Source organism: Musa acuminata, chromosome BXJ2-7, assembly GCF_036884655.1.
Source record: "Musa acuminata AAA Group cultivar baxijiao chromosome BXJ2-7, Cavendish_Baxijiao_AAA, whole genome shotgun sequence".
Taxonomy (NCBI): domain Eukaryota; kingdom Viridiplantae; phylum Streptophyta; class Magnoliopsida; order Zingiberales; family Musaceae; genus Musa; species Musa acuminata.
This window is the reverse complement of record NC_088344.1, coordinates 32,343,988-32,371,901: the sequence shown is the minus strand read 5'-3', so window position 1 is coordinate 32,371,901 and position 27,914 is coordinate 32,343,988. Positions and strand designations below refer to the sequence as shown.

The window sequence follows — 27,914 nt, the reverse complement described above, 5'->3', positions numbered from 1 at the left end:
GTTCTTGGAGAAGCCAACTGGTTGAATGCCCCAAGGTCAGAGAAGGTCTATCTATCTATTCTTAATCAGCTCTTTGCCAGCCTGATCTGCAGAAGGTTATGACAACAAGAAATAGAAAGAGGTGAGTTCTGAGATAAGACTCAATTCTAAGAAACTTTGCTGATGAAATTATTGAGGTTGGCATATATGTCAGGCATCATTGGAAATAGAAGTTTATACTCAAACTCCACATTGCATTCTGGAATACCTGAGTTGCAGGCAGCTCCTCACCTCTTGAAACTTTTGGCTGGGCTATATGTTTATCCACAACAGTTTCAATAAAGAAGACCATGAACAACAAATAGTGCACTTCTATTGATGTTAGATTGCTGCTGAAAGAGCACACATCTAAATTGACTGCTAATAATAATTATCTAGTTTTCTTGGGGGTAGGTATAATCATTCTCAGGATATGTTGACAGAGAGATGCAGGACATGCTTCAATCATTTGTCAGCCACTCCATTTCTTCAGATGTTCATAAAGATCATTGGTTACTTTATGTGCAAAATCTCATCAAGATCATTACATAAAGCCATTATTGTCTCCAAAATCACACAGCTCTCGTTTTGTACATATCATTTGTACATAGAATAGAGAATTGCATGTTTCATTTAGCCAGCAATTACAATTATGTGGATTGCTGATAGCCACACTACACTGGTATGATTGAGTCCACAGGACTGGTACCATGTTTTAAGAGGGTTGTGACCATTAAAACCATCAATTGAGCCACTGAGTTAGTATCTTTTTATGATGAGTAAGGTCTATCAAGTATTCTAGTTCTTGTTATTTATGGATGATTGATCTTTTTTTAATTATTATTCTAATTCTAGTTCTTGTTATCTAAGTATTATCTTCTTTTTTTTAACAACTATCATTTATGATAGCATATCATACTCACCCGATAAACATGTTAGGGAAATTCCATCGTTGCTGACAAAAACATCTTGATAGGATGATAATTTATGATCCCTCGTGTTAAGGTAAATTATTACTTTATAATTATAACACCCGATGATTCGACGTATGATTGCACAACTTAAATGATAGTTGGATGATTCATATAATTGTTTCCTCCATTAACCTCGGCTTGCGCCTCAACAATCACTCTATCATAAAAAGTCTTTATATATATCCTCGACGAATAAGGAAAGACATTGGATTTCTACTATTTCTTTTATATGATTATTATCGAATCACTGTTCTCTCCGACACATCAATTTGTGACGAGCACAAAAGCAAATCTAATTCAATCGGGACTCTATTACTAACCTAGGCATCAATGAGTTTTTATTGAATATACATTAGATTTTTTACATGATTCTTCATCGAATCTCTTCTCCCAATTCAATTAGGACTCTATTAAACAATTTATATTTTTTCATGATCATCTTTATAAAATAAAAATAATAAAGATGTTATTAATATAATAAAAATAAAATGATTAAGATAAAGAAGAGCTTCAAAAATTATAATAATAGTATACTGAACGGCTTATAAATTCCCATGTTCAATAATTTAAAAAATAATATTAAAAAATTATGAGATTGAATTAGGAATTTTAAGATGAACATGTAAAGTTATTTGAAAAGATTGAAAAAATAATTACTACTTAGAAAAGATACAAATTTTTAAGGATGCAATCAATTATGAGCTGAGTTTTAAGAAATTTCAAGTATAGAATTTCAGATGGTGTATAAAAATAATATAAAATAATTGTGTTGATGACATGAGGGGGATAAAGAAACATAAATAGACGACAACCTCATGTCTTCGACCTCGCCTCGCTCCTTCCACTAAAGTCTTCCCTTTGCTTCTTCTTCTTCTTCTTCTCCTTCCACCAGAGAGACAGAGAGCCAAGAAAAGAAAGGGATCGAAGGATACCAAGAATGGCTGGCTTGGACTAGGAATCGAGCCCACATGGGAAGTAGTAAGCAGCGATGGAAGCTGTCCTTCCGCCGGTCGGTGGCCACCTCGCCGTCGACCTCCGCATCGACTTCGCCCGCGCCCTCCTTCACGGCGGAGATGCCGGTGGAGTTCCTCTGCCCCATCTCCCGCTCCATCATGGCTGATCCCGTCATCATCCCCTCCGGCCACACCTTCGAGCGCAGCTGCATCCAGGCCTGCCTCGACCTCGCCTTTCCTCCACCAGGCCTTCCCCTTGATCTCCACCTCCCCTTCTCCTCGCCGGAGGCTGCGCCGCCCCTCCTCCTCATCTCCAACGCCGCCCTCAAGGCCGCCATCGTCGCCTGGTGCTCCCGCTGCGGCCTCCCCCCTCCCCTTCCCATCCCCCCGGAAGCCGCCGTGGCCATTGTCCGCCGCCTCATGCCCCAAGATCAACCTCTCCCTCCCTCTGCTGCTGCCTCTGTCGCCACCGGCTCGGCAGCGGTGCTCTCTGGTGATGGAAAAGACGGAAAAGATGAAGTCTGCAATGGAGGTAAAGAAAAAGGTATGGAATTGCGAGCTTCCGAGTTCGTTGATGGCGGAAAGGATGCGAAAGATGGCATCTTGCCATCGGTGTTGGAGGAGTCGAAGCAGACGATGAACCCCACCACTTCTCCCCCTCTCTCCGAGCGACAACGAGGGAAGAACAAATCCTCAAGCTTTTCGTCGGCGTCTACTCCGTCATCATCCTCTTATCACTCGTCATCTTCCTATTCTTCTTCTGAGATCGTGGTCGTCGACGAAAGATTAGGTCGAGAGCAAGCTCCAAGATTCACCAATTCGCCCTCGCGGAGGACGACCGATGCGATGGAAGAGGTGTTGACCAAGTTGATGGATTTGGATGAGGGGGACCAAGAATCCGCCGCGGCAGCCCTCCGACAGGCCACGAGGGAGAGCTGCGACCGGCGCGTCGCCCTCTGCACCCCGCAACTCCTCGGCGCTCTCCGGCCTATGCTCCTCTCGTCCTGCGCTGCCGTCCAAATCAACACTGCCGCGGCGTTGGCGAACCTTTCGCTGGAGCCGGTGAATAAAGTTAGGATCTTGAGGTCGGGGATAGTGCCGGCGATCGTGGAGGTGCTCCGGAGGGGCCATTCGGAGGCCCGCGACCACGCAGCCGGCGCTTTGTTCGGCCTCGCCCTCCAGGACGAGAATCGCACCACGATGGGCGTCTTGGGCGCCATCCCGCCGCTCCTTAACCTATTCGCCCGACCCTCCGCCGACGGCCCCCGCGCCCGTCGCGACGCAGGGATGGCGCTCTACCACCTCTCCCTCGCCGCCGCCAACCGGACCAAGATCGCGCGCGCCCCGGGAGCAGTCCACGCGCTGCTCGCGGTCGCGAGGGAGAGGGAGGAAGAGGCGGCCACTCTGGGGCAGGGCACTAAGCCAGCGAGGATAGCGTTGATGGTGATCCATAACCTGGCCAGCTGCAACGAGGGGCGCGCAGCGCTGATGGACGCCGGCGCAGTGGCGGCACTGGTGGCGCTCATGAGGGGGCCGCCGCTGGAGGCAGCGGAGGAGGAGCACTGCGTGGCGGTGCTATACTGGATGAGCCAAGGGAGCCTACGGTTCCGGGGCCTGGCGAAGGCGGCGGGAGCGGAGCAGGAGCTGACGAGGGTGGCGACGGAGGGCGGCGGAAGAGGGCCCCGGGGGGAGATGGCAAGGAGGGCACTGAGGGCGATTCAAGGGGAGGAAGGCGACAATGAGGCCGCGGCCTCCCTGGGGTTCGATCCGGGGGACGACGTCAGTAGCGCCCTCTCGGACGGGCTGATGTCGCTTCGGCCGCGACGCAACGTTTTCGATAACAGGCCGGCCGGGATCAACTCAGCCAAGTTCTGAGTCAACTCGGCCGAGTGCGTTAAGAGTTTGGCTCGCCTTTCATCTCTCTCTTACCGAGCGAGGGATGGTGTGAGCTCGTTGAGTAGGGAGTCTGTGGAAGAATGGAAGCTTGTACGTCTTTGTTTGTAAGCTCTTCCGTAACTATTTGGGAACGGCCATGTGGACAAAGGCTTGGTGGATTCGAATGTGTGTAAATTTGTTCCTTTTATCTTAATTTCTTCTCCCTTTTTTTTTAATCCTAGTTGGAGCTTCCGATGTGTGACTTGTTTCCGTACCTTTCAAAAGCAGGTAGGATGAGGTAACATTTGGGAAGAACTATTATAACAGTTGAATACAGTAGATGGTGTAGGTTGGTCCAACAAGCCATCATGGTGTTGTTGGCCGGTAGATTGACCGGGTCTTTAGATCAATTCCGCCCTTGCGAAGATTGACCCAACAAACCAATATGATCTTTCATCAATAACTAAACATAATATCAACACTGGTCATAAGTGATCTATCAATACAATTAAGTATAAGCTCCATAGTCAACACAAAGGAACTCTTCCCTTGAATCCATAAGATTAACCGAGGATGCTCTTCAAAGAAGGCATCACGTCAATTCTCCCTCCCACTGACCAAATCTAAAGAATTTCTCTACATGACAAATAAATAATCATTATTTATGGCAACTTGCCTCAAACTGTTCCGAGAGAGACAAAAACCCAAGGACAGGTTTGTACAGAACAGATGATATTTTTTAAATGACATACTTGACACAGACAGCTAGAAAATGCCTCGAGAAAAATTACAGAAACCTTCAATCTACTTACATTGAGCGAACCCAGCAACCTTCAAGGTAAGGAAAAACAAATAATCGGTGCATGTGTATAAATAAGTTGTCTTGTTGCAGAGTTCTTCGTTTCAGTCAATGAAATGATTAAATAAGTTGTCTAGCTAGCCGTAACACCAACTACTTTCATCTCTAAATACTGTGCTTTTTCAAGCTTTGTGTCCCGCATTATTTAGTAAGTGCAAGGATAAAATTGTGCAACACCAATTTGAAAAAGCTTTCAATTGCCACTGATGAATGAAAGGTTTAATCATCTGAGAACATTAGATTCCAAAGATGGGTATGAAAATAAGCGTTAATTGAGGATAAGATCCTACAATTTGGTGTCTCAATTGCCATAACAAAAACAAACCCAAAATCAACTGGCATTTGGTTTTCTCACCGTTGCCGTTGTGGATGTCTTGCTTGAGATACCACTGCAAGAAGGATTTTCTTCCTAGGGCCCTACATAGAAGAAATGTTAGTTTCAAGCTTTAATAAAAGACAAAACAAGAACTACATACATGTACTAATAACAGAAACTATCAAATTAAAACGACAAACTAAAAATATTCAAATGAACTATTGTTCAAATATGGCAAGTAGTTTGTCAAAGTTCTTTATTTGGACAAGGTAAAATATATCAAACATCTGAATTAATCTTATAAACAGGTACTTAAGGAATAATATGTTGGGAAATTTACTTCAGGAAAAGCCTAATTGTGGATAATATACAAGCAAAAGAAGACATTGAAAGCAATGTAAAGTCACCATGGGAATTCCCAATTCTTTGAGGTCATTGTCTCCCATCTGCCTCAGCGCAGTCATATCCACCTGCAACCAGATGCAATACAGTGATTATGAGCACAAAACTCCATAATGTCAATCTTAAGCATTATCTATAATCGATGGTCTCACAGGAACAAGAAGCATAAGTACCAACTGGTTCAGGCAAACTTTAGTGATGTCCATTCAGGAAACTTTATTAGTTCCAAGTACTGTAGAGTCTAAAGTAGATTAGATATTCTATTTTAAATCAAATAGTGTCAAATCTAGTTTTGTAAGTATTATAGCCAACTTTTATGTCCTTTTTAGCATTAAAATTGGATGCGATTGCCCAAGAGTACATGTGAGGAATAAATTTCTATAAATAATATTGGCTAATTCAAATAAATTTCTTTCTAAATATCAGAAGTATCTGTGTAACACCCGTTTAGTCCCACATCGAAAGTGGGTAAGATTAAGATCGACTTATAAATATTTGATGAGTATATTACTATCAACTTTAAAGTTAAACATTTTAATCCATAGATTAAGTCAAACAAAGTTAATGGGTCAATTACCCTATCAAGCTCGGGTCGTGACATTTGGTATCAGAGCTGACCTAGTAATTGAGCATGGTAAGAAGGCTCGAGTAGGAAAGGGCTACCCGTGGATGGAGTCAAAGGACGACTCGTCATGATGTGGAACCACCATTAGGCTACGCCTCACATGTATCATGCTTGAGTTTAATCTGGGCTATGCTGGGCCTTAACGAAGACGTTAAAGTCCTTGAGGGGGAAAATTATAACACCCTGATTAGTCGTATATTGAAAGTGGAAAAGATTAAGATTGACTTATACAGGTCTGATAAGTGTACTTCTATCAACTTCTACCTTAAGCATTTTGAACAGTGGTTTAGGTCAAACGAAGTTGATAGATTAGTTAGCCTATCAAGCCCATATCATGACAACTAATCTTATAAAAAATTTGAATGGATCTACATGTAAGCATGCATAAACATCCAAACATGGATTTGCAAGTTCACATAAATTTTACATGCATTCATGTAGTGAAGATGTGACATAAAGAAAAAGTTTTACATAATCATAATATACCAGATAAATTTATTTCTAAAGTTCCTAACACATACCATTGAGCATGTTACCTCATGCAAAACGATAAGATAGATTTCTAACACAATATAGTTAAAACCTATGGCATATTTGACTATAGTCTAGATCACTTGACTAGTAAAATTCTCAACACCCGATAGAATAATATGAACAAATATTTCAAGTTCTCAATAGTTGTAGAAGACTCTTAAAGTACACCAGAAATTTAAGCACCAAGAAGTATTCTAAAAAATAAAATTGACAGAAAATAATACCTCTTCTGCCTGAAATAGTACGGCATATTTTCCAAGACCTAATGAGTGTAGTAAGCCAGAAACTGTTAGAGGTTCCTCAGGCTGCATAAAGGAAAAAAAGTTCGATACATTGTGTCCATTAAGGAAAGCTTGGCTATAATTATAATATTAGGAAATACACATGATGTACAATATTGCAAAAATTTATAAGCTCATAAGTTAGTGGAAGTTATCATCACTCATCTTGCAAGTTGTAGCATAATAAGCTCTTGAATCAGTCATAAGCATTTCTATAAGTCCTAATTGAATAAAGTTAGAGACAGTTTTGTTGAAGGCTAAGGCACATAGCGCGCCAAGGTCCTCACCAATTAACCAAAGCTAAGTGGCTTTAGCAAGAGGTGACTGAGGTGCACACAGAATAAAAACCCAATGCACAGAAACTGCATCTTATGATACAACAATAATAACAACGACATATTGTCATAACGGCTACATGGATCTTTTGTCGCTATTGAACAAAGGTGCATCTCAGGATATATGACCAACCAACAACATTAGACAAAAATCTAATACATTAACGTTTGCCATACCATGGGATATAGACGTGCCAACTAGACTATCCATATGTCAGAACATCTGGCACTTCAAAGATCCCAATTCAAATCCATTGGGTAAAATCGACTTCACATGGATCAAACCCGTTCAAGATGACTAATCGGTTAGGTTGGGACAGGATCGAAGCTTACCAAACCTCTAGCTAATTGAGTGGGTTTCAGGCCATAAGGCCTTGTACCATCAAATCATGGTAATGCCCACAATCCTATAAAAATGTTGGTCTCAACCATGTAAGCTGTATTCATAAACCCACAATCACAAGCTCGCACCAAGAAGCCTGTTAATTTCCTTTTAGATCTTATTGGAAATTATTCTCTTTAAAACCAAACCTAAAACAAAGTTTTGACAAACTAAATTATCTTTCTCAAAACCAAGCCATCCAAATTGCATGAAGAGCACATCATGTTGATCAGACAAAATCTTTGACAAAGGAGACTAATTAATAGCATGATCACCATGAATTGACATCCCTCTTATCAATGTACCATTTTGGTTAAGATTTTGTGAGATCACCACAATGTCCTGAAATCAAAACCTTTCTTCACCACTTACCCTTTACCAAAACAGAAAAAAATACATCATTTGGATCCATTGCAACATCTACAACAAACCTTACCCCTTTGCTATTTATTATTTGAATAAAAGAAAGGACGAACCCAGTGCACAAGGCTCTCGCAAAATGGGGGTTCAAAGGAGAGGGTCAATATATGAAATCTTATCTGTTGCTTCAATACCAATGCTAAAAAGTAGAATTTTCTCCCGATCTATCCATCTTGTCCACAGCCATGCAAAGAATTTTTGAGCAAGTTCCTCACCCCTCTACCATGCATAGACTTGAGAATGGCAACTCATGCATATATCCAACTACCAAAGTACATACAATAAATATAGAAAAAGAAATCTTATTTTCTCATATATTTCTTTTAATATTTATGATTAATGTAGAATTAAAATTTAACAGTAGAAAGATGAATTGCTTAATGGTGGAAATATATTAAGCCTCTATAAGAAACAGTGGTAAAGACATTAGTGCAAGTAAATGGGTTAAAATGGTTAAACTCCAACCACATGAGTCATGTAGGGTTCATGCTGAGCCATAGCTTTGCTACGCAACCTGTTTATAAGTCTAGGTATTAATTCCGTATCAGCATTGTAAATTTTATCCATATCAGGCAGAATGATTGAAAGAACAAATCCATTCAAAATAGGAATATTTAAGGTATCAAAACCATCAATTTAGGATATCACACTCTTCCAAAAAAAAAGTCACTTAACTATGCTTCAAAAAGAGGTCATATATATTACACATCTAACTCTTTGCTTCCAAGACAAATAGCACTATGTAAAATAAATTACTATTTAATTGTATAACAATTTAAGAATTCCAGACACCATAACTTTACAGAGTTAGGCATGTGACAACAGTGAAAATTGCCTCACAGTCTGAAGTCACATTTTTGCAGCATATGAGTTAAATCTAGTGAAACTTAATTACGAAAGTTTGTGAACATCATAGTTGCTAAGATCCTTATTTTTAACTGACCATAATCAACAGATGATTCATTTTAGAAAAGAAATTTTGGATTTCATGCATGTTCACCTTCACTAGCAATGAAATGGTGTCAAAATAGCCATTTAGAATAATATATCACTATATAGTGTGTACAATAAAGAAGGATAGGCATTCCCCACACAACTATTAATCAGTAAAAAGCTACTGAGTTTTACAAGTATCATAAAGCAGTCCATTGGATCAGATATCTACGATTCTTCATCTGCAAATGCTCAAGTTAAAAGACATTCACAATAATGAGAAACAATTTGGAAGAGTCAGATATACCTTAAGTACAATTCTTTGCCCAATATCCCCTGGTGCAGGAGCTCGGACAACTGGCTTGACTGCATCGGCAGAAGTGTTTTTAGTCATAAAAGCAAAAGATCTAGAAGAATCACCTACTCCACTGTTTGTTAGAAAACTAGTTCTGGAAGCATCAACAGATCTTATCACAGATGTGTGCTTCAGTTCCTCGTATCTTCTTGAAGGAGAGATACGCCTTGGAGCGCTAATAAGCCTATCTGGAGAACTACGCCTCTGCTGATCCAAAGTCCAAGAATATGACTTCCTATGTGAATCCAATTCAAGTAAATCGTCTGCACTTCTTGTAGAAGGTATTCTCCTTCCAAAGCCAGAGGTTCTTGATTCTATTGCATGTTGCCGAGGATCAGATACGCGAGAAGCACGTGTATTCTGAGAAAGCTTTTCACGTAGGTCAACATCATATTGTCCTTCAGCAACAGGATGTCTTCTCCGAGATAAGCTTTTATTAATAAGTTTCCATCTCAGATCATCTCTACGAACCTGATGATCTTTATGCATTAAGGCGCCAACAAAGCAGAGGAAAGAAAGTTCAAGTGGAAACAATTAATTCTGTATAATTTCAAATGGATACTAGATTTGATATGCTTGTCTCTCGGATTTTTATTCATGAATCTTGAATCATGATCATCTGTTCTCTGACTGCAACATAGTAACAAATTACCAGCATCATGAAACATAATATAGAATTTGGTTAACTAATATAAAACAACAAATCAGGATAACAGGTCAGAAAATTATTCTCTTGTGTTCTCAGGGTTGTGACCCAACACATTGCTTCGTCAAGCAAATGAGGTTTAAGTCAGAGCCGCAAAAGGCCAATTCCACAGCAAAATATATCTTAAGTGCTAAAGTCTTCAGAAACATAAAACTGCTCAATTAAAGTAAATGTTGTACTCATTATGTAGATCTTTTAAAATTGACCACACATTGTTCCAAAATTCTAAAAACGAAAAACCAATATACACAAGTAAAGTCTTACAATTGAATCCTGAAGTCAAACACTAAAACAAAAGAAAATGAATACACACACGCACACACACACACACACACACACATAACCCTTTACGTGAAGCCAAGGGCAGGAAAGCTAAAATGTCCAGCATGTCACAGAAACAATATTGTTTCCATTGCTATTGCCAGCAAAGAGAACTGTTACAACTAGTGTTAATGAATAAAAATATTAAGGACGGTGGATTAGGAATTAGGATCCCTTTCAATGTAGCTTTCTGCAAAAGTGGAGATGATTTACATGCATATGGCCAAATTGGTATAAGACAAACATCATGATAGGCAAACACTTGAAGAGGGTGTAAAGTTGGACGAAGCTAGCTTATTGTTACAACATGGTGCTAATAGACAGCACAAGTACAAGAGTATAGCCAGTAAGCAGAAAAACAATTGGCAATTATATACATCTATTTAATTTCTCTAGCAACGAAAAATGGTGTATGGTCAAAAGTCATTTTGGTATACAAGGAACTAGAGCATACTTATTAAAGAAACCTTAAAAAGTTGGACAAAGCTAATCTCAAAATAATGTTTAAACCTTGATGCTCGTAGATAGCACAGCAAGAGTACATAAAGCTAAGCTGCAGTAAGCAGACTAAAATTTCTTTAGCAACAAAGAATACGAGGACAAGAACAGATTCAGAATGAAGATCATCCATTAGAAAGGGCATATATCTATAAAATGGTTCTAAATATTTCTTTTTTGCCACATAAGCTAATTGACGACAGAGTAAATTTTATCACTACATTACGCTAGAAAGAAAAAAGCACACCGTTTGTTTTCATACTGGCTCCCATAACAACTGCTATTGGCCATGTTGTTCTCCAACCTTTCTCTCACTGATAGCTTGGATGCTAAGGAGGGCATGTCATCATCACAATGACTGCCATCAGATATAGGTCTTGCTCTCTTAACAACCTGCAAACATCAGAAAGGAAAGAGGTCAACGTATCTATGAATTTGCGTTTTGTAAATCTGTCAAGTGTTACATACACATGTCAACCAACCAAGCATAACATGTAACGCAATCATACAAAAATATAAGCACGCCACAACTCTCTTGAAGAAAAGGCTAACAAATTCTTCTAGGTACTGAAAAGAACCAATGAGAATCGAAACTGAGGCAGAATCTTATTTAACAACTGAAAAACAAATCTGAAACTCTCCCTGAACATCTGCAAAAATGACTCAAACACAATAATTATAAAAAAAAAAAACTCTTTCAGGCAGAAATCAAAAGGCAAGCATATAAAATTCTCTTAAGCTTGAATATTCACCGTACTAGCAAGAGAAGCCAATGTCCACAAGAAACACCATTTCCAACCCTAAAAGCAGAAGGCTCAAATCAAGCACCCATTGTGGAGGAGGAGCCGTGTATTCATATAACGGATATTATTTGACAATAAATAACAGATGCGCGAATGTGACGATGTAATTTCAGAGAAAAATGGAGGTAGGAAGTTCTACCTGACCGCTTCGGCCCAGGGTGATCGTGAACTGGGGCCGAGCAGACATCTGTCCGTTCTTACTCTCCCCTCCCTTCTTTTTCTCCTTTATTGGTAATTCCTTCTCTCTCTCTCTCTCTCTCTCTCTCTCTCTCTCTCTCTCTCTCGTCAAGCGAATCAAGCGGCACCAACAGAACAGATCCGGAACCCTAATAAACCAAGACGGTAAAAGGATCAGGATCTTGCTCTCGCCCGGGAACCCTAGAGATCGACGAGGGTTACAGAACACACGAAACAAGGAAGATGAGTAAAAGAACAGAAAATAATCGTTTATTTACCTCCAAGCTTCGCAGTCAGAACCGGAACAACCAATCGAGAGATGGTATGAGAAGCAACAGACGAAAGCCCGGCCCGGAGAATGAAAGGACGAGGCGGTTCAAGAAAATAAGAAATATAGCTACTATTATTATTACCGTTGTTTTCATTATCTTTTTTGTAATCAAGCGCTTGAGGCCATTTATCAACCAAGACCTCTTTTTCTTTCTCTTATTCTTCCTGATTAAAATTCCTATTAGCCCAGCACAAGGTAAAAAAATGTTACATACTAGAAAAATGTTATATACTAAAAACGAGACAACTAATGACCTAATTATACTAATAATTAATTATTAACAGCACGAGAAAATTGAAAGAGAAAATTCCAATTTTCTTTAACGAAACATTTTAATTTAAAGTATTAGTACCAAATCAGCGTTGGCTAATTTCCCACTAATTAGCATAAATCCACGGTGCCATAAAATAACAGACCATTAACGACCTCTTATAAACCATACCGTAGGCAGAGATCAGGAAGTTCAACTGCTGTTGTTAAAACATGTTTTTTTGGTATTAAACGGGAGAAATAAATCATTTTAATATATATATATATATTTATATTTATATTTATATTTATATATATTGCAGCACACAAGTGCATCAAAGAAAGGAGATTGCCCATATTAATCATGCAATAAGAAAGTAAAATTCTTCTTTTTGCCCCATATGCATTGAACTATTCCATCGGCCCACAAAATATTTGATAAAAAAGGTGGGCAGTCTAAAATACAAAAAAATATTTCTTATCACCAGAGCCACAGGTGATTGGCCTGAAAGATTTCGTATGATACAAGAGGGATTCTGTCGGTAATCAAGCCTAAGCTTCAACCATAATCAAATCCAAACAACAGATCCTTGAGAACATTTTGTAGGCCTATACTGCTACAATTGAAACACGGCAAGAACTTAGTATACGATCGAAATACAAGGACTAAAAATATAACAACCAGGTACAAACAATACAAAACTGATTACTGGTGGTTAGATTTGTGATATTGCTTCTTTGATCTCTTCCAAGGTGATGGACTGCAAGACAAGAAACACAATGTGAGTAGAATGAATGGTAGGAAAGTTGTAGGAATTTCTTATAATTATGAAGCATGTGTGCTAACAAATGCACGAGTATCAGAGTACACTTTTATAAGTGCGCACAGTATAATTTGAAGACTCAGAGCCAAACATGAATCGGTAAGGACACTGTCATGCTATTCAAACATCCAAATTCCTACCACACCCACGGCAGATATATTGACTGGCACCTTAAACATGTTGGGACCCAATTTGCCAGTTATGACCTTACTCAGAAACTACTGTAACAACTAAAAATGTTGCAAATAAATGTTCAACAAAACAAATTGCAAACATATATGGATTGTGAACTTTTATCAGAAGTTTCTTACTCAAAATGTTCAACAAACAAACTGCATAAAGCAAGAAAAGATGATGATCAAACAGAAAAGTAAAAGATGCTGATGAGATAAATTGGCTTTGGTTTAACCCATCCTACAAAAGTACTTGGTAGCTCTGAATGCATAAGCAAACCATACTACAGAAAGTAAGAATCATATGTGCGGGAACCACACATCCTTCTAGAATTCATCATCCTACTACCAAATAGTCCAATATCCATCATATTTTTCCCCACTACTTGTCTTGACCTTGACTCGTTTGATTCACAATTAATGTTTCTCACATTACATATGAGCATGCACATTTCAGAATGGGCAATATTTCATCAGCTTTATATTGCTTCATCAACTTCCAATTATTTAGTTCAATTTTGTAACTTCCGTTTCCAGGTTAAGATGAAACTTGAATTACCATAATTTTTACTCCACTGCTATAAATTTATATAGAACTGCTAGGGATGTTATCGTCTTGGATAAGATTCGGTATCAGATAAGATTCTGAATCCAAAATTAAGATCCATGCTTGATTTCTGGGTAGTATTTGAGTTCGGTATCAGATTTATCCATATCATTAAGTATAGTACTTTTGATGACTGACTGATAAGGATAATGGGAGAAAAAATAAAGATCTATACCCACATTGTGGATTTTTGGGCCCCAATAGGAAACCTAGTACTAGCAGCAGAAAATCCTTTGAAAAGATAATAGAACTCAATACGATATAATAGCATAACTTGGATCTAGTTCCAAGCAAGTGCATGATATGTTCTAGAATGTTGGTATGTCAAAAAGATGATCAATGTACTCAACCAATGAGTTAATATGCTCAAAGTAAAAACACACCTCAATAATCATAACAGAGTCTTAGATATGATAATCTTAGAAGCAGATTGTTAGAACCATAGTTTAGAAAAAAGACAGATTAACAATTTCATTGGTCACCAACCTGCTCCTTTCCAGCAAAATCATTGTCAGGGTTGAGAAAAAGCATACAGTGGCACTCCTTCCTGCCAAGATATTGCATGTAAAAAATAATACACCATAGCATCCATACATCAGAAAATTATCTAATTGGATAAATTTAATATCATCCATTTTTCAGCATATAATACATAATCCGAAAACACCTGCAATCAAATGATTATAAGATGTAAAAAGAATTAGTATGACACATTAATCTCGTAGACCAAGGAAACATTGAATCAATTAAATAAACTGCTAAAAGATATAAGAAAACAACATGTGACACCACTGAAATTAGTCGATACTCAGACATGCAAAACTAAACATCTCTTGTGTAACAAAATGCTCTAAGTTACAGTTAAGAACTGTTACTGAATTTCTAAGCATTCTAAAAGTTCAGTCATGAAAGTACGTCTAGTGAACAACAAAGAAATCAAATCATGAAACCGAATGTATTCAGAACATTTGAATCTGACAAAAAAATATTACTTTACGTTGATCCCCATAAAGAATGGAACATAACCAGTAAGAAGTTAATCAGCTTCTTCGGAAAATAATGACAAACGGTAGCGATGACATTAAATAAAAATAAAAAATGCAATTTATCTGGGATATTCAGTGTACAACTACATATACATATATGTAGGTCTCTTTGTATACCACAGGTATTAAAAACTGGACACACCAGTCGATACAATCTGGTATTTATCAATTAGATCATGAATCATACATGGACTACAGGTTTGCTCGGTACCTATTTATATTGAATGGTACAGGCGGATATTTATCGGTGATCAAAAACCAGTATGTGGACCATGGGTTTGCCCGATACCAGTTCATACAGGAAGGTTCACCATATCGGGTGTATCGCCCAAATTTTACAGCTGGAACTGGGTGTATCAGACAGTAAGCCTACCACCCAGACACTTCATTAATTTTGCCAGGATGATAGCTGTCTTTTATTGTTTTTTCTCTTTCATTCTCTCCTCATGCATTCTCTTTCTTTCTCTCATGCAATGACAGTCATCATTTCTGCCACTGTCTTCCTTCTCTCTCTTTCTCTCTGGTCCAAGCAGTAGCTCTGTGCTAAGTATTGATACAGCAGGCAAACCGGTACCGTACAAATTCAGCCGCCAGCCAATACTAGCACTGGTGAGATTTTAAACCTCACATAAAATTATATATAATTCAGGGAAAAAATTCATATTTACGCATATCAAGATTTATAATCTTCTTCTCTTCTTGAAAGAATAATACTTTACCTCTCTCGCATAGGCACACATGGGCAATTCCAAAATCCCTGTGCTACTTCAGCTGCTTTGTCATCATAATGCCTGATACAGAATTATCATGTTGGGGTGTTAAAGATCTATTGCAAACATATTTCTAATAAAAAAGAATAGAAGATTTCATGAGATTATTTACCTACATGGACACAATGGTGCTCCCAGCATATCTTTATGATCAGCAAGACCCTGTGGCAGTTTACAACATTGTTACTAAACATTCTAGGAATTCCAGGATAGAGATAACTTTATAACAGCTCTAAGTCCTTAATCAAGTAAATGTGATGCAGAAAAGTAGCCTACAAAAAGATAAAGAACATCCTTAGATTCCCCATATCCACCGTTGGTGACACAAAGTTGCAATTTTAGCAATTTTGTATTAGGTAGTTATAATCAATATGTTAAGTTAGCTGACAGATATTTGGCAATCTACCAAATAATAGTAGCTTTTGTCCAGGAAAAGCATAGCTTTGTTATAGCTGCAAGATCTTAATCAAATAAAAGTTATACATGATAGCTGCTTAAGTATCGTTCAAATCCATCGAAATAATACAGTAAATAAGTAGCAGTCACAAAATACAAGTGACACAACATTAATTCTTTAAAACTACCTTGATAACAACAGAGGTGACTCCTTTATCGATGCAGAAGTATGTCTCAGACTTACGGGCATATTGCTCTGAGAATTTTCTCATAATTTCAACAGACTTTTCAGAGGGTTCTACTGCATAAATGCAAATGTTAGAAGACTAACACATTTCTTTCAGCGAGGGACATATTATGATATTCAAGAATTCATAACTAAAATTAAAGCAATAGAATGTACAGATAATGTCCAAAATATCCCGCCTATTGCATGGTAAATGCTTTTCCAAGCTATAATATTTTTTACAGTAAAATATTTACACAAATCTCTGAGCCTTCTCAATGATCTTGGAGAGGGCCCCCCTTTTCTTTTTACATAAAATAAAATAGACCTGTTATGAATGTACCCTTTTTTCCGTTTGTCATTTGTGCATACTGCAGAACGGCAATGCATAAAATCTGGGACCAAACTATGAGAAAATGACGATTGACTATCACATAAGAGTTCTTTTGGTATAAATAGTAGCCTTATATGATCCAAAACACCCAACCGAAAACTCTCCCAACAAATAGAAATAAAAGAAGGGCGTGGACTCCCTATTCATCGGGCTCCTAACATGTTTCTTCCTTCAACCTAAGTAACTGTTCAATAGAAGCGCAAACAAGGTCAAAGTAAGACGAAGACAAAAGGTGAGATGGTTTCTTGTGGAATTATCTTCCCTCCCTATCTTTGATCGATTACCGAACTATACCCACAACTTCTGTAACCAAACCTGAAAAGACAATCATACATTGTCAAAGCACAAGCAGTCTCAGATTTGGAAATAGGACAACATACGATCGCCCGTCGTTGTCCCATTTTGGAGACGGAATATCATCAAGAATCACCAATTCATCAACTGAAAAGGAATCTTTAATCAAGAATTACGTATTTTCTCTCCTGATCACTTCGATTCAGTAGTCCCACATCAGAATCTGCGGAGCCCTATCGATCAATCGATTACGCTACCCAACCGCATCATAATCCCAAATCGACTTACCGAGACCCTCATCGACAGCCAGTTGGTCAGGAAATCCAAGGAACAATAACACGTAGACGGGATCGAGGATCCTAACCTTTCGCGCGGACATTCACGCGACGGGAGCCGCAGGAAGTCAACGAGGGGAGCCTTAAGCGAGGAAGCGGCGCGACGCCATGGAGGGCGGCGGTCCGGGGGCTCATCGCCATCGCTTCTACTAGCTCGGATCCTCGCGGCGGCCGAATCGACAGCTCTCGCCTTATTCTGGAGGGGTTTCCGCCTCCGAGCCCTTCGAACCGCGCCGACTCTTCGGGAGACAACCGCGACGACATCGTCCAAATAACGAATATCGTAACGGTTTCGGCCCGACACGTTACATGAAAGCGATACCGTATGTTATCGTTATAACCATTTTGTTTGGGCTAAAATCAGTATTTTATTATATTATTAACCACAAATTTGATTGACATTATTATTATTATTATTATTATTACTATTATTATTATTATTAAGAGAGAAACAATATTTTATGATTAAATAGCTCATCCTAATGAGTCAAGTCTACTATTAACTTTAGACTAATTATATATTATAATTAGTTATCCTTATTATTTTGATATTTATATTTTTAAAAATTATATTGAGAATCTTATATTTATGAAAATAAAATATTTAATCATATTTCTTCTCACAATATTGAGATTCTACTAATAGAAATATCATAGGTTTTACTATAAAAAATGTGCTAACTCTATCTCATTCCATTTACCTCTTAGCACGGTAGTATTTTCGCTAGTAAAATCTACGATATAAGGAGAAATGAGATTAAATATTTTATTTTTATAAATATATGGATCATAATATAATTTTTAAAAATGTATAGATCAAGACAGTAAAGATTACTAATTATAGGGGATAATTTATAATTAGCATACTAATTTTTGTTAGATAAACACATTTGTGTTGTTGAGAAAAGTTGTGCCAAAATCAAAATATGTACAATAACTTAACATCCCTAATTTGAAATTTGAGACATAGTAGACACAATTATGAGTCAATTATTAGTTTAGACTTATTAGGTGGTCCAAGAGGTGGCTTCTGTGTGACATGTGATGCATTATATTATTGGAAGATCAATTATGCAATGGATGCATCTTGTCTTTCTATTGATCATCTTCCCAACTACTTGATCTTGAGACAAAGATGTGAGATGTGTTGAACTAGCTAAGTCATAATTTAAAGTGATATTAAAAATTATTGCATGGCCAAGTACATTTAGGGTGGCCAATATATTCAAATATCATGGAAGCTATAAATCAAGCCAAATATATAGATTAATCATTTACATGTAGGGTGGCAAGCACACATAAATCTACTAAACCATGATATTATGATGTTCATAATGACCATTGTAGAGCAAGCAAATATTTCCTTGATATCTGAACTATAATGTCCAACTCAAATCTCCACCATGTAGAAAAAAGGCCACTAATTCAAACCCCATCTCTCCACACACACACAAAGCATCTATCTACCTATCTTATAGATGGATGAATGGATGTATAGATAAACTGATTAGATTTTCTGAAGGTATGTTGTGCATCTAACATTCATCCACAGAATGAAGCTAAGTCAATTTCATCATACCCAGTAAGCTTATCAGGTGTCTCATCCTTGTATACATTTGTTGAACCAATTGTGTTTTTGTTACTTGAACACTCATTCAATTTCTTAGGTGTGTGCATGTAAAATAATTCTTTAGCAAAGAAAAAAAGGGGAAAATTATTCTTCTATTGGAGAAATATTTACATCACATATCCCAACAATGTTTTAACCTCCCAAAATTTGCAACTAGGCATCAGACTTTTGTATCTTAATAATAATGATGAGGATGATGAGGATGAACTTAAAGAAATCTAGCATTTGAACCATTAAAGAAAATTTAGCAGACTAATTTTTTTTTTTGCTTAATCCATCATAATAGAAAACAAATTTGTGCTGCATGTACTTTAAAAAAAGAATGTATAACATTGCATAAGATAGATTTCAAGGTAATTTTTAGCTGGAAAAAGATAGAAGACATGGCCAAATATCTTATATTTCTCTTGCATCTAACTGGAAGAAAATTAAATAAATATATGTTGATGCACAACAAAAAATAGTTCTTGTAATCATGACCATGGCAGATCTTTCACCATTTCATGCATAGAATTAAGTTCTTGCATACAGCCAAAAACTAACTACACTAGTGCAGTAGTAACTCACAGAAAAAGGAAGAGAAACACAAATCTATATTAGCCAGTATTTATACTTCCTGGGAATTGGTGAGCCTGATTCTAATTAATCTCTGAGTCTCTAAACATAGAATATAATGACATTTTTTGTTGCCAGAAATCATCCTTCAACAGTGATCTTTGCATATCTACTGATGGCAACTAAATAGAAGTTTATGTTGTAATCTGAATCTAGAACAGAAGAAGATCATATCATCATCATGAGCTGTAAGAAAATGGAGTAAACAAAAGCAGTAGGATACATCTTTCTCCTTCTTCAGAAGGATGTGATCGACACACATATCTATCTGTGAAAGGAAACCCTCTTCCTGAAACAAACATGATTAGAGACTGTGATATAGGAAAAGATCCGAAATTTGCTCATACAGACAAACAAACCACACAATCCCAAACACAAACTCCTTGTCACACCATGGCTAGGGTTCAAGCAAAGTTGAAAGGAAACACAACATGACCACAGGATGAGCTACAAATGAAGAGATCGGACCAAGACGCTTGATTCCCCCAAAGGAAGTCCAGGAGAGAAGGAACGGATGATCTCCTTTCACTGGAAAGGGCAAGTGCTCTGCGTGATCAGCTCCCATGTCGTAGCCATGGTATCCTCTCTTCTCCTCCTCCTCCTCCTCCTCCTGCTGCTGCTGCTGCTGTTTCACTAAGCTTCGCTCCCTCCTCCCACCGCTTGTTCTGTGCTGGTAGGGGCGTGGTGACGAGAGTCCAAGTGAGAAGAAGAGAGGGGTACCGATGATAGTGGTGGGAAGGCCATGATTGGTGGCGAGAGGAAGGGAGAGGAAGAGGGATAGACGCCAAGCAGCTCGTGATGGTGGTAGTACCGCGCATGCTTCCCATGATCACATGGGAGAACGATCATAAAGCCCATAAGAACCCTCTCCTCCCTCCGTCTTCAAAAGGGATGCTGATGTTACCGGCCGAGTTACTGCCATGCTGCTTCTGACCAATCCCCATGACAGAGGGTACACATGTTTCCGTGCCAGCTTCAGTTAACAACAAGCTGCATCAAAGTTACACTGCCTTCTCTTCCCTTTCCAAGGGCAAGAGGGAGCATTACAGGTTCACAAAGACAAGGGCGGGTCACAGGTGTGGGTCGCCCTAATTGTGTGCCGATCGGAAGCAGCTAAAGAAGGGGCCATGTGGCAGGACACCATTATCGCTTTGGTGAAGTGGAGAACGGTAACTGTGCAGTCTCATCCCTGTCCTTTTGCTTCGACGTTGGGAGTAGGAAAAGAGTAAATGTGTGTACTATTGGGAGCACATATTGGCCAAAATCTCAGTGCCAAAGGTACAGACGTTTGTATCGAAGCTGGAAAATGATGCATGTTCTTAGTACTCATGGATGCTGTCTGAAGCAGCTCTTGAAATGAAGTTTGAAGTCACACCACATACCTCAAAACGCTTACAGCTTCGCTACGAACATTTCAGCTTTGTTTGGTACAAAGCATTGGAATTCACTGCTAACAACGACAGGTGAGTCGCTCAAAGTGAGTCGGGCGACGCAGCTGAATACATCTTTCTATAAGTTGACCTACCAAAAGTAAAACCAGCAAAAGCTCGCATGCACCCAACCAGCGCTGTTTCCTCTCCAGCTTTGAAATTAATTTACTCATTCTTTCTACGGAGGGGAAAGGCGACGCATGCATCGCCTTTATTTTCACATGTATATGATGAATCTTCAGCTATCGAGCATCATCATTGCAAGAGCCTCTCTCTCCTTCCCAGCCACAAGGCAAGCCTTCCAGATTCCAACACCAGGAGTCCACTGCTACAAATACGTGAGACAGTCCCACGTCGGTGGTGACTATGAGCAATCTCGGTGACAAACAACAGCCCCTTCTTAAAGGAGCAATGAGTCGTATCGATCCATGCACACCTGTGAAGACGATGCTCGATACGACTCATTGCTCCTCCTTGAACATGATACATCGAACGAAGGCTGTAAAATAAAAGAGGAAGCAAGCCTTGGTATGTGCTACCGCAGAGGACGCCCTCCCTACGGATTGAGGTTGATGATGACCCGAGGAGGAGGGGAGCCATACGACAACAAAAAGACACGTCAATTCAACGAGGCTATCAATCTATTTTGTTCCATCGCATTGTCTTTATTTGTAGGGTGTCGACTTGCTTGGGTGTGTGATTCCTTTTGTTTTCCTCCTCGGAAATAAACCCTTCGTAGGTCTTGTCACTCTTTCTTTTCATTGTCAGTGTACGTATACACACATCCATATACGTATAGATCTCATGCTTTTATACTAATACCTGTTACTATGGTATGAATGAGAGTATAAATATGAATTGTTTGTATTATTATCAAAATATCCAAAGAATAAGGATGCTTACCACTGATGCATCAAATAGGATCGGCCCATTTATCGGATTGAAAGCCCAAAACAAGTAGATTGTTGGCCCAGTAACAAACATCTAATTAATATTGCAAAAAAAAAAAGAATATAAATAAGAAAAGAATTAAAATCAAGATCATAATAAACACATGGATCACACTTTCCTGAGATATTAAGTATTTATGTTCATTAAAGCTTGTGATGTGTGTCAAAATTCATTAATAATCTGTCCCTGTCTCACTCCTCCTTGTTCAATAAAAATAATGAAAATTATGTATTTTTAGAGCCCCATAAATAAATTATATATATATGTGTGTGTGTACAAATATTAATATACGAATAGCATTAGAGTATAAACGGCGTTTTTTTATATGTTATTAGCCACGTTGGATTATACATCAAAAGGCTAACTTGGCATGGTTACAGCGGGCAAAAGCGGGTGAGGATCTCCCGTCTGTACCAAACAGGAGAGCCCTTCGTGGCGCCTCCGGCTGTCTCTCAGCTGGTCTGACAAGTCTTTAATGATGGCCCCCACCGATCTTTTGTATGTGGAAAATCCTGTTTTCGGGCTTAGGAGAACAGGGGATCCTCACCCCAACGCTAGCTCTTCTTTGTCGGGCGGAGGCAAAAAGCTGTTCTCCCACCCATCCAAGAAGAAGAAGGAGAAGAAGAAGCCGTTAATTAACAGAAGATTCCCTCCGGAGGAGGAGGACGAATCGAAACCCTCCACACCTTTATCTCACCCGCCAAATCCCCACTTAGGACCAGGCATGAGGAGCTGCTGCTGCTTCCCCCCAAGCCACAAGAGCTTTCAGTTCTGCTGCCTTCATCCACCACCGGCGCCGCTGTCAAGCTCTTAATCGGACCCCCATGCCCTTCCAACACGGCCAAGCACCAGTAGCGTCCCTTCTCTAACACCCCCCTCTTCCACACCCTCACCGTCCTGTCCGCCGACCCGCTGCACACCACACCCCCAACAGCCGCCAAGCACAGGATGGCCCTCCGGTGTCCCCTCAGCGCCCCCGCCGCCTCCATTCGCCCTCCGCCCCCTTCCCACACCACGACCGACCGGTCGCACGCGCCCGAGTACAGCACCGACCCGTCGGCGCTCAGCGCCAGCGCGTTCACCGCCGACCGGTGCCGCTCCAGCGTCTGCACCAGCGAGTGCTTGGTCCCTCCCTCGCCCCCCCGCCGCCACACGTTGATCCGTGCGTCGGCGGAGCCCGTGTATACGTGCCCGTCCAACGACACGGCCACGGCGTTGATGGCGTCCTGGTGGGCGCCAGCCACCGACTCCATGCACTTGAAGTCGGAGGTGCGCCAGACCTTGAGCGCACGGTCCCAGGAGACGGAGTAGAGGAGGGCTCCGTCGTGCGAGACCGCGAGGCCGGAGACGGCGTCGACGTGGTGCACCCAGGTGCACTTCTTGTGTCTGCGGACCTGCACATAGTTCTCGGGCACCAAAAGGCTGAGGAAGCGGTCCTTCTGGGTGGGCAGGACGGCTTTCAGCTTGCAGTGCTGGCGCTCCCTTCGGTTTATCTGCCACACACAGATCTTCCCATCTTGGTGAGAGCTGAAGAGGTTGTCCCCTGCAACAACAAGCGACTTCACCGGGCTTTTAGCAGCAGCGACCGTAAAGCTCGTCAGACGATCCGTTCTCGGAGCGGATGATGACGATGACGATGACGATGCTGAGTCCAAGTGGACGCAAGGCCAAAGCCTGATCTCTTGGTCGGGGCTGCCGCTGTAAACCGACTCCCCATGAACGGCGATGGCAGAGACGTAGGAGGAATGAGCTCTGAGTGTGGCGGTGCACCGGTGAAGAGAGTAAGGCAAGGTTTCAGCGCAGGAGTCAAGGGAGCGGAGAGAAGGAAGGCTTAGTTGGGTGGAGAGGGAGATGGATTTAGGTAGCAGATGAGTGGAGTCATCATCGTCAACATGACAAGGAATGGCGCAATGAGGTGCTAAGCTCATCTGTAAGAGAGAGAAACGGAGATGACATGGAAGGAGAGCACCCCCAACGAGATGATTGCAGTATATATAACCTCTTTAACTCTTCTTCTTCCCTTTATACTGTAGAAAGTTAGTGCATGAAGCAAACGAGAGTTGGAAATGGAAGGTCAGCTTTGGCGTTGTACTCTGCGGACCCGAGTGTGTGTGGCGTGCAGCAGACTTGTTGACCAACCACTGAAAGATGAACATTAAACATGGGATTAATGAATGCCTCCATTGTCTTCTTCCTAACATCTTCTTCTTCAACTTGTCAATCTTAGAATGCTTTGTTACTACCCACTCCTTTCAATCCCTATCAACCAGGATCTTCCCTATAAACCAAGTAACAACTGCAGATCCATCTTCTCAGACTGACACTTCAAGAGACTAAACACCATGACTGAACTGCTAATCCCTGCTGCCAACACCAGTCACTTGTGTTTCAAGCATTAAATCATGATGCCATGAATCCATTCTTACCTCCCATCACGTTGCATCTGATAAAGAAAGTTCTGTGGATAACATGTACCATGGTCTAGAATTTGGATAACAAGGATAACATTTCCTGCACCAGGGAAAAGGACTCTCCGAACAAGGATACATCTATTCCAAACTAGAAATAGATGTGCAGATGCAAGTGGATGTTGTTTCCTGGCTATCTTCTTCTCTGTTTCTTAGTGACTTCAACCATGATTTAAGAAGCTCCAAGCTTTGTGAGTACACATGTATCAGAAACTTTGGGCACTCTGATTCCTGAGAGATCACAAAGTCAACCAGGAGACTTTAGTTGAGCAGATCAAAACCAGCTCGGATAGCATCTTGCCTGTGGAAACATACAAGCAAAGAGGCCAATTTGGAGGGACCCGAACGTTGGAGCAGTGTTGACATGAAGCCCTCAAGCATGACAAAGTCTACACTCATGAAAACTACTCGATCAAAAGCAGCCGCCCTGTTGAAACCAAGCACGTCCTTCAAGCCCTGCTTTCCCAACCCTGTTACAGCGACACAAGAGCAGTGCAAGACAAGTTGCAGGATTCCCATGGATTGGCCTCAATTGACATGGCTTACAGCTCTGGATTGGGTCGATCTAAGGATTAGCTTTTTCCATAGAAAGCATCCGAAGGCCACTCTTTCACTGGAAATGTTGGAAAAGCGTGAGGAAAAGATTAAGGCTATGAGCATGACACTTTCTTTATGTAATAGGAAAGGACAAAGGAAAGAATCCAATATTGACCTTAAGAAGGTGGATTCAATAATTGTCCTCTGACAAATTTTCAACCTAATTCCTTAATTTTGTTGAAGGATTTATATAACAAGTTTTCATCTCTCTCTCTCTCTCTCTCTCTAGATATTTAAATCTACTAGTTTCATAGCAACAATGCTATCTACTCGAGTAGAGTAGGTCTTCCAATGGCACCAAACAGCAACACAAATCCAAAGCAGCATGAAACTGATAAGCTCCAGTGAAGAGTATGGCCCATATCACTGCAAATGGTAGTTCCATCAAATTCAAGAACCTATCGATTGATGAAAACAAAACTGTGAAAAGGTTGATCTCACTGCTTCTATCATCCCAATAATTGCCGATGCCTTTCGGTGCATTTGACATGTTGTCTCCATTCAAGACCTATGATTACAGTTTTGTGCCAGACTTTTGTGCAGTTTTTGTTTTCACTCTTTGATCCACAACATAATCTGTCTCCCTTTGGTTCTCATCCGGATCTTGATGGCATTTTTGGCTGACTGTGCTTCCCGTTACTTCTCAACAATTCACTGTTCTGATTTCCCTCCATCTTCATTATGATCATTCGGTATAAATATTTCTTGATCAATCAGGATATAGGAGCACTTCATGCAGATCATGGATGCAGGTGTTCCACAGACCCTGAGACAGCAATTTACCATCTGTAAAACATTCACATGAATCATTCACCATTGATCATCCTCAATTCTATCTACTTTTAGATTCGATGCAAATGATCTACTTTATGGTTGAGATAGAGGTAGTTTATCGAACAAAGGCTTGAGATGTCCTTCTTTGATACTACATTGAATTGCTCCAAACAAGAACACAAGTATATTTCACTAAGCATACAGTGTCACAGCACTGTTAATGGTTTTAGTTACAGTGTAAGCTTGATTTAAGTGGCAGCAAAGAATGGATTTTGCTTGTTTAACAGCAAACAAATAACATTGAGCTAATCTGTTCATGGCTCTTGGATGTGTTGGGCTGCTGCTACTTGGATGTGTTGGGCTGGATTCCAGTAATCTATCTGTTCATGGCTCAACTTGGATGTGTTGGAAGAGGATTGGAAGCCATTTTTGGCAAATGATTGTTCTTCTATATGAACCAACAGCACAAATCACCATAGTTACATATTAAGGATGTTTTCTTCCAAGTTCTAACCAGAATCCATTACATACTCAGATCTCAATGCCAAGCCACTTTCCATCCTCCAGTGGCTGTTAAGAAGGATCTCATCTTTTTGCAGACAAGATTTAAGAGAGTTCATGTTATAATATGTTAGATAAAATCTAGAAGAATTGAACTTTATGCATTAGAATACTTGTTCTTAGTTCCCTGAGAAGGTTCAAGGAGTCAACTTCTTTAGAGTTAAGGAATAAAAGGCTGGCATTCAACCTTCAAGAAGATTGAGATACCTGCCTGCCTCCATATGCTAAATTGACTTCTGTTCTATTCTATCCTGAGAAGAGTGCAGACCATTTCACCACTTTTTCTCTGTTTCTTTTGTGGCCAACCAAGTCAACATCAGCTCAAACAATCCAATCTTCTCCCCTGGTGGTTATCTGGTCTAATCATACAAGTAGACAGATAAGAATGGAAACTTCTTACAGTTGAAGTGGGACATGGAAAACCCATTTCTCCCACGAAATGAATAATTCTTGGAATTGGAAGGGCATTACTTGTAAGATGAGGGCATTACTTGCTATCAGGCACACACAGGAGATGTTTCATTCCAAGTGGAACCTTTAAGCCCCTTTTTTAAGGCAGTATGCAAAAGCTTGATTGCCATGTTCACTTCAAACTGCTGAAGAATCCTAAGTTGACCAGGAACTCGGTAGAGGTGATCGACTCAGTATGATCTATCTATCACACATCACCTACATCATCAAGGCCCAACCAGTCAACCATGGGTTTGTTTTTCCTTTTGATGATCTACAACATCCTGCTGCTAATTTATGTATGATAGATTGAATCAGACTGAACTGGGAGATTCAGGAATGATGCAGTCAATTTTGGTTCCTCTGCTTTTGGGCTATTCAAATATAGTTGTTGCATTGATTACAAATATACAATATATATGCACATATATTGATCTGCTAGGAATTAGGTTCCCAAGAAAAAGTGATTAGGAAGAAGGTATCACTCCAATGTATCAGATCATATCACATCAGGAAGAAGACAAGCTGTGGCCACAAGAATAACACCATTTCAAGATCACACACAGGAAGATCGATGTTTGTTCTCTTGCTACATAGATGCTGCATGGAAATTGAACTTAATATTATGTAAACTGGAAGCTTTACATATAGTAATATCTCCTCCTAATCTTTATAGGCATATTTGCCCACATGCCTAATGCCATGGGAGTGACATGAGTTCTTGCGACATGCTTCTGGTAAAAGAGACCGTCAACTTCCACTTTGGACAGAATTAAAGAATAACAATGTGCTAATTGTGGCTTTGCAAAGCCAGAGGAGTCCCACACGCTACATGATTATAAGCTTTTAGGATGAACCCTTCTTCCAGAATAATCAAACTTGGACACTCAACATACACATTAATTAGAATAAATGTTGTTCACATCCTGCAGGGTGGTCAAACCCTGCAAAATGTTGTTCTTTTAGAATAAATGACTTGTTTCATCAGCTCAAATCACAGAGCAGGTAAGCAAAAATGCTAACTAA

At 39.9% G+C, this 27,914-nt stretch overlaps 4 protein-coding genes across 11 annotated transcripts; 1 reads left to right on the top strand and 3 right to left on the bottom strand.

Moving 5' to 3' along the window:
* Positions 1–1,816: 1,816 nt before the first annotated feature.
* Positions 1,817–4,056, top strand: LOC135617615 (U-box domain-containing protein 41-like). The gene has a single exon (XM_065118021.1). It carries the CDS (start codon positions 1,961–1,963, stop codon positions 3,818–3,820), a length of 1,860 nt encoding a protein of 619 aa, XP_064974093.1. The 5' UTR covers positions 1,817–1,960; the 3' UTR covers positions 3,821–4,056.
* An 803-nt stretch (positions 4,057–4,859) lies between these two features.
* Positions 4,860–12,187, bottom strand: LOC103992344 (uncharacterized). 4 transcript variants are annotated; one of them, XM_009411995.3, is made up of 8 exons: positions 12,046–12,187; positions 11,730–11,968; positions 11,035–11,180; positions 9,825–9,892; positions 9,215–9,741; positions 6,781–6,861; positions 5,403–5,465; positions 4,860–5,096 (listed from the first exon to the last, which is right to left on the bottom strand). In XM_009411995.3, the coding sequence occupies exons 2-8, from the start codon at positions 11,775–11,777 to the stop codon at positions 5,031–5,033; spliced, it is 999 nt and encodes a 332-aa protein (XP_009410270.2). In that variant the 5' UTR covers positions 11,778–11,968; positions 12,046–12,187; the 3' UTR covers positions 4,860–5,030. The 4 variants fall into 4 exon arrangements, with proteins under 4 accessions (XP_009410270.2, XP_009410271.2, XP_064974094.1 ...); XM_009411996.3 differs by having other exon boundaries at positions 11,730–11,916; positions 12,046–12,177; XM_065118022.1 differs by lacking the exon at positions 11,730–11,968 and having other exon boundaries at positions 12,046–12,135.
* A 525-nt stretch (positions 12,188–12,712) lies between these two features.
* LOC103992343 (ferredoxin-thioredoxin reductase catalytic chain, chloroplastic) lies at positions 12,713–17,650 on the bottom strand. 5 transcript variants are annotated; one of them, XM_065118020.1, is made up of 7 exons: positions 17,442–17,650; positions 16,352–16,464; positions 15,880–15,929; positions 15,717–15,788; positions 14,438–14,498; positions 13,058–13,108; positions 12,713–12,964 (listed from the first exon to the last, which is right to left on the bottom strand). In XM_065118020.1, the coding sequence occupies exons 1-6, from the start codon at positions 17,551–17,553 to the stop codon at positions 13,064–13,066; spliced, it is 453 nt and encodes a 150-aa protein (XP_064974092.1). In that variant the 5' UTR covers positions 17,554–17,650; the 3' UTR covers positions 12,713–12,964; positions 13,058–13,063. The 5 variants fall into 5 exon arrangements, with proteins under 5 accessions (XP_064974092.1, XP_009410265.2, XP_009410264.2 ...); XM_009411990.3 differs by having other exon boundaries at positions 12,713–12,961; XM_009411989.3 differs by having other exon boundaries at positions 12,713–13,108.
* Positions 17,651–22,256: 4,606 nt separating this feature from the next.
* On the bottom strand, positions 22,257–24,024 carry LOC135617613 (protein JINGUBANG-like). Its single transcript, XM_065118018.1, has one exon. The coding sequence runs from the start codon at positions 23,964–23,966 to the stop codon at positions 22,674–22,676; it is 1,293 nt and encodes a 430-aa protein (XP_064974090.1). The 5' UTR covers positions 23,967–24,024; the 3' UTR covers positions 22,257–22,673.
* Between the last annotated feature and the right edge of the window lie 3,890 nt (positions 24,025–27,914).

What these genes read in the sequence shown, in the direction of transcription:
- LOC103992343 (XM_018828527.2), bottom strand. Translation starts at nt 17,553, where the DNA reads ATGGCGATGAGCCCCCGGACCGCCGCCCTCCATGGCGTCGCGCCGCTT. An exon ending in GCACCATTGTGTCCATGTAG is followed by an intron (nt 15,789 to 15,879) that starts GTAAATAATCTC and finishes ATTCTGTATCAG; the next exon opens with GCATTATGATGACAAAGCAG. An exon ending in TGTGTGCCTATGCGAGAGAG is followed by an intron (nt 15,604 to 15,716) that starts GTAAAGTATTAT and finishes AAATCTCACCAG; the next exon opens with TGCTAGTATTGGCTGGCGGC.
- LOC103992344 (XM_009411995.3), bottom strand. Translation starts at nt 11,777, where the DNA reads ATGTCTGCTCGGCCCCAGTTCACGATCACCCTGGGCCGAAGCGGTCAG. An exon ending in AGACAAGCATATCAAATCTA is followed by an intron (nt 9,742 to 9,824) that starts GTATCCATTTGA and finishes TAATGCATAAAG; the next exon opens with ATCATCAGGTTCGTAGAGAT. An exon ending in AAGAATTGGGAATTCCCATG is followed by an intron (nt 5,097 to 5,402) that starts GTGACTTTACAT and finishes TCTTCTATGTAG; the next exon opens with GGCCCTAGGAAGAAAATCCT.
- LOC135617615 (XM_065118021.1), top strand. Translation starts at nt 1,961, where the DNA reads ATGGGAAGTAGTAAGCAGCGATGGAAGCTGTCCTTCCGCCGGTCGGTG.
- LOC135617613 (XM_065118018.1), bottom strand. Translation starts at nt 23,966, where the DNA reads ATGAGCTTAGCACCTCATTGCGCCATTCCTTGTCATGTTGACGATGAT.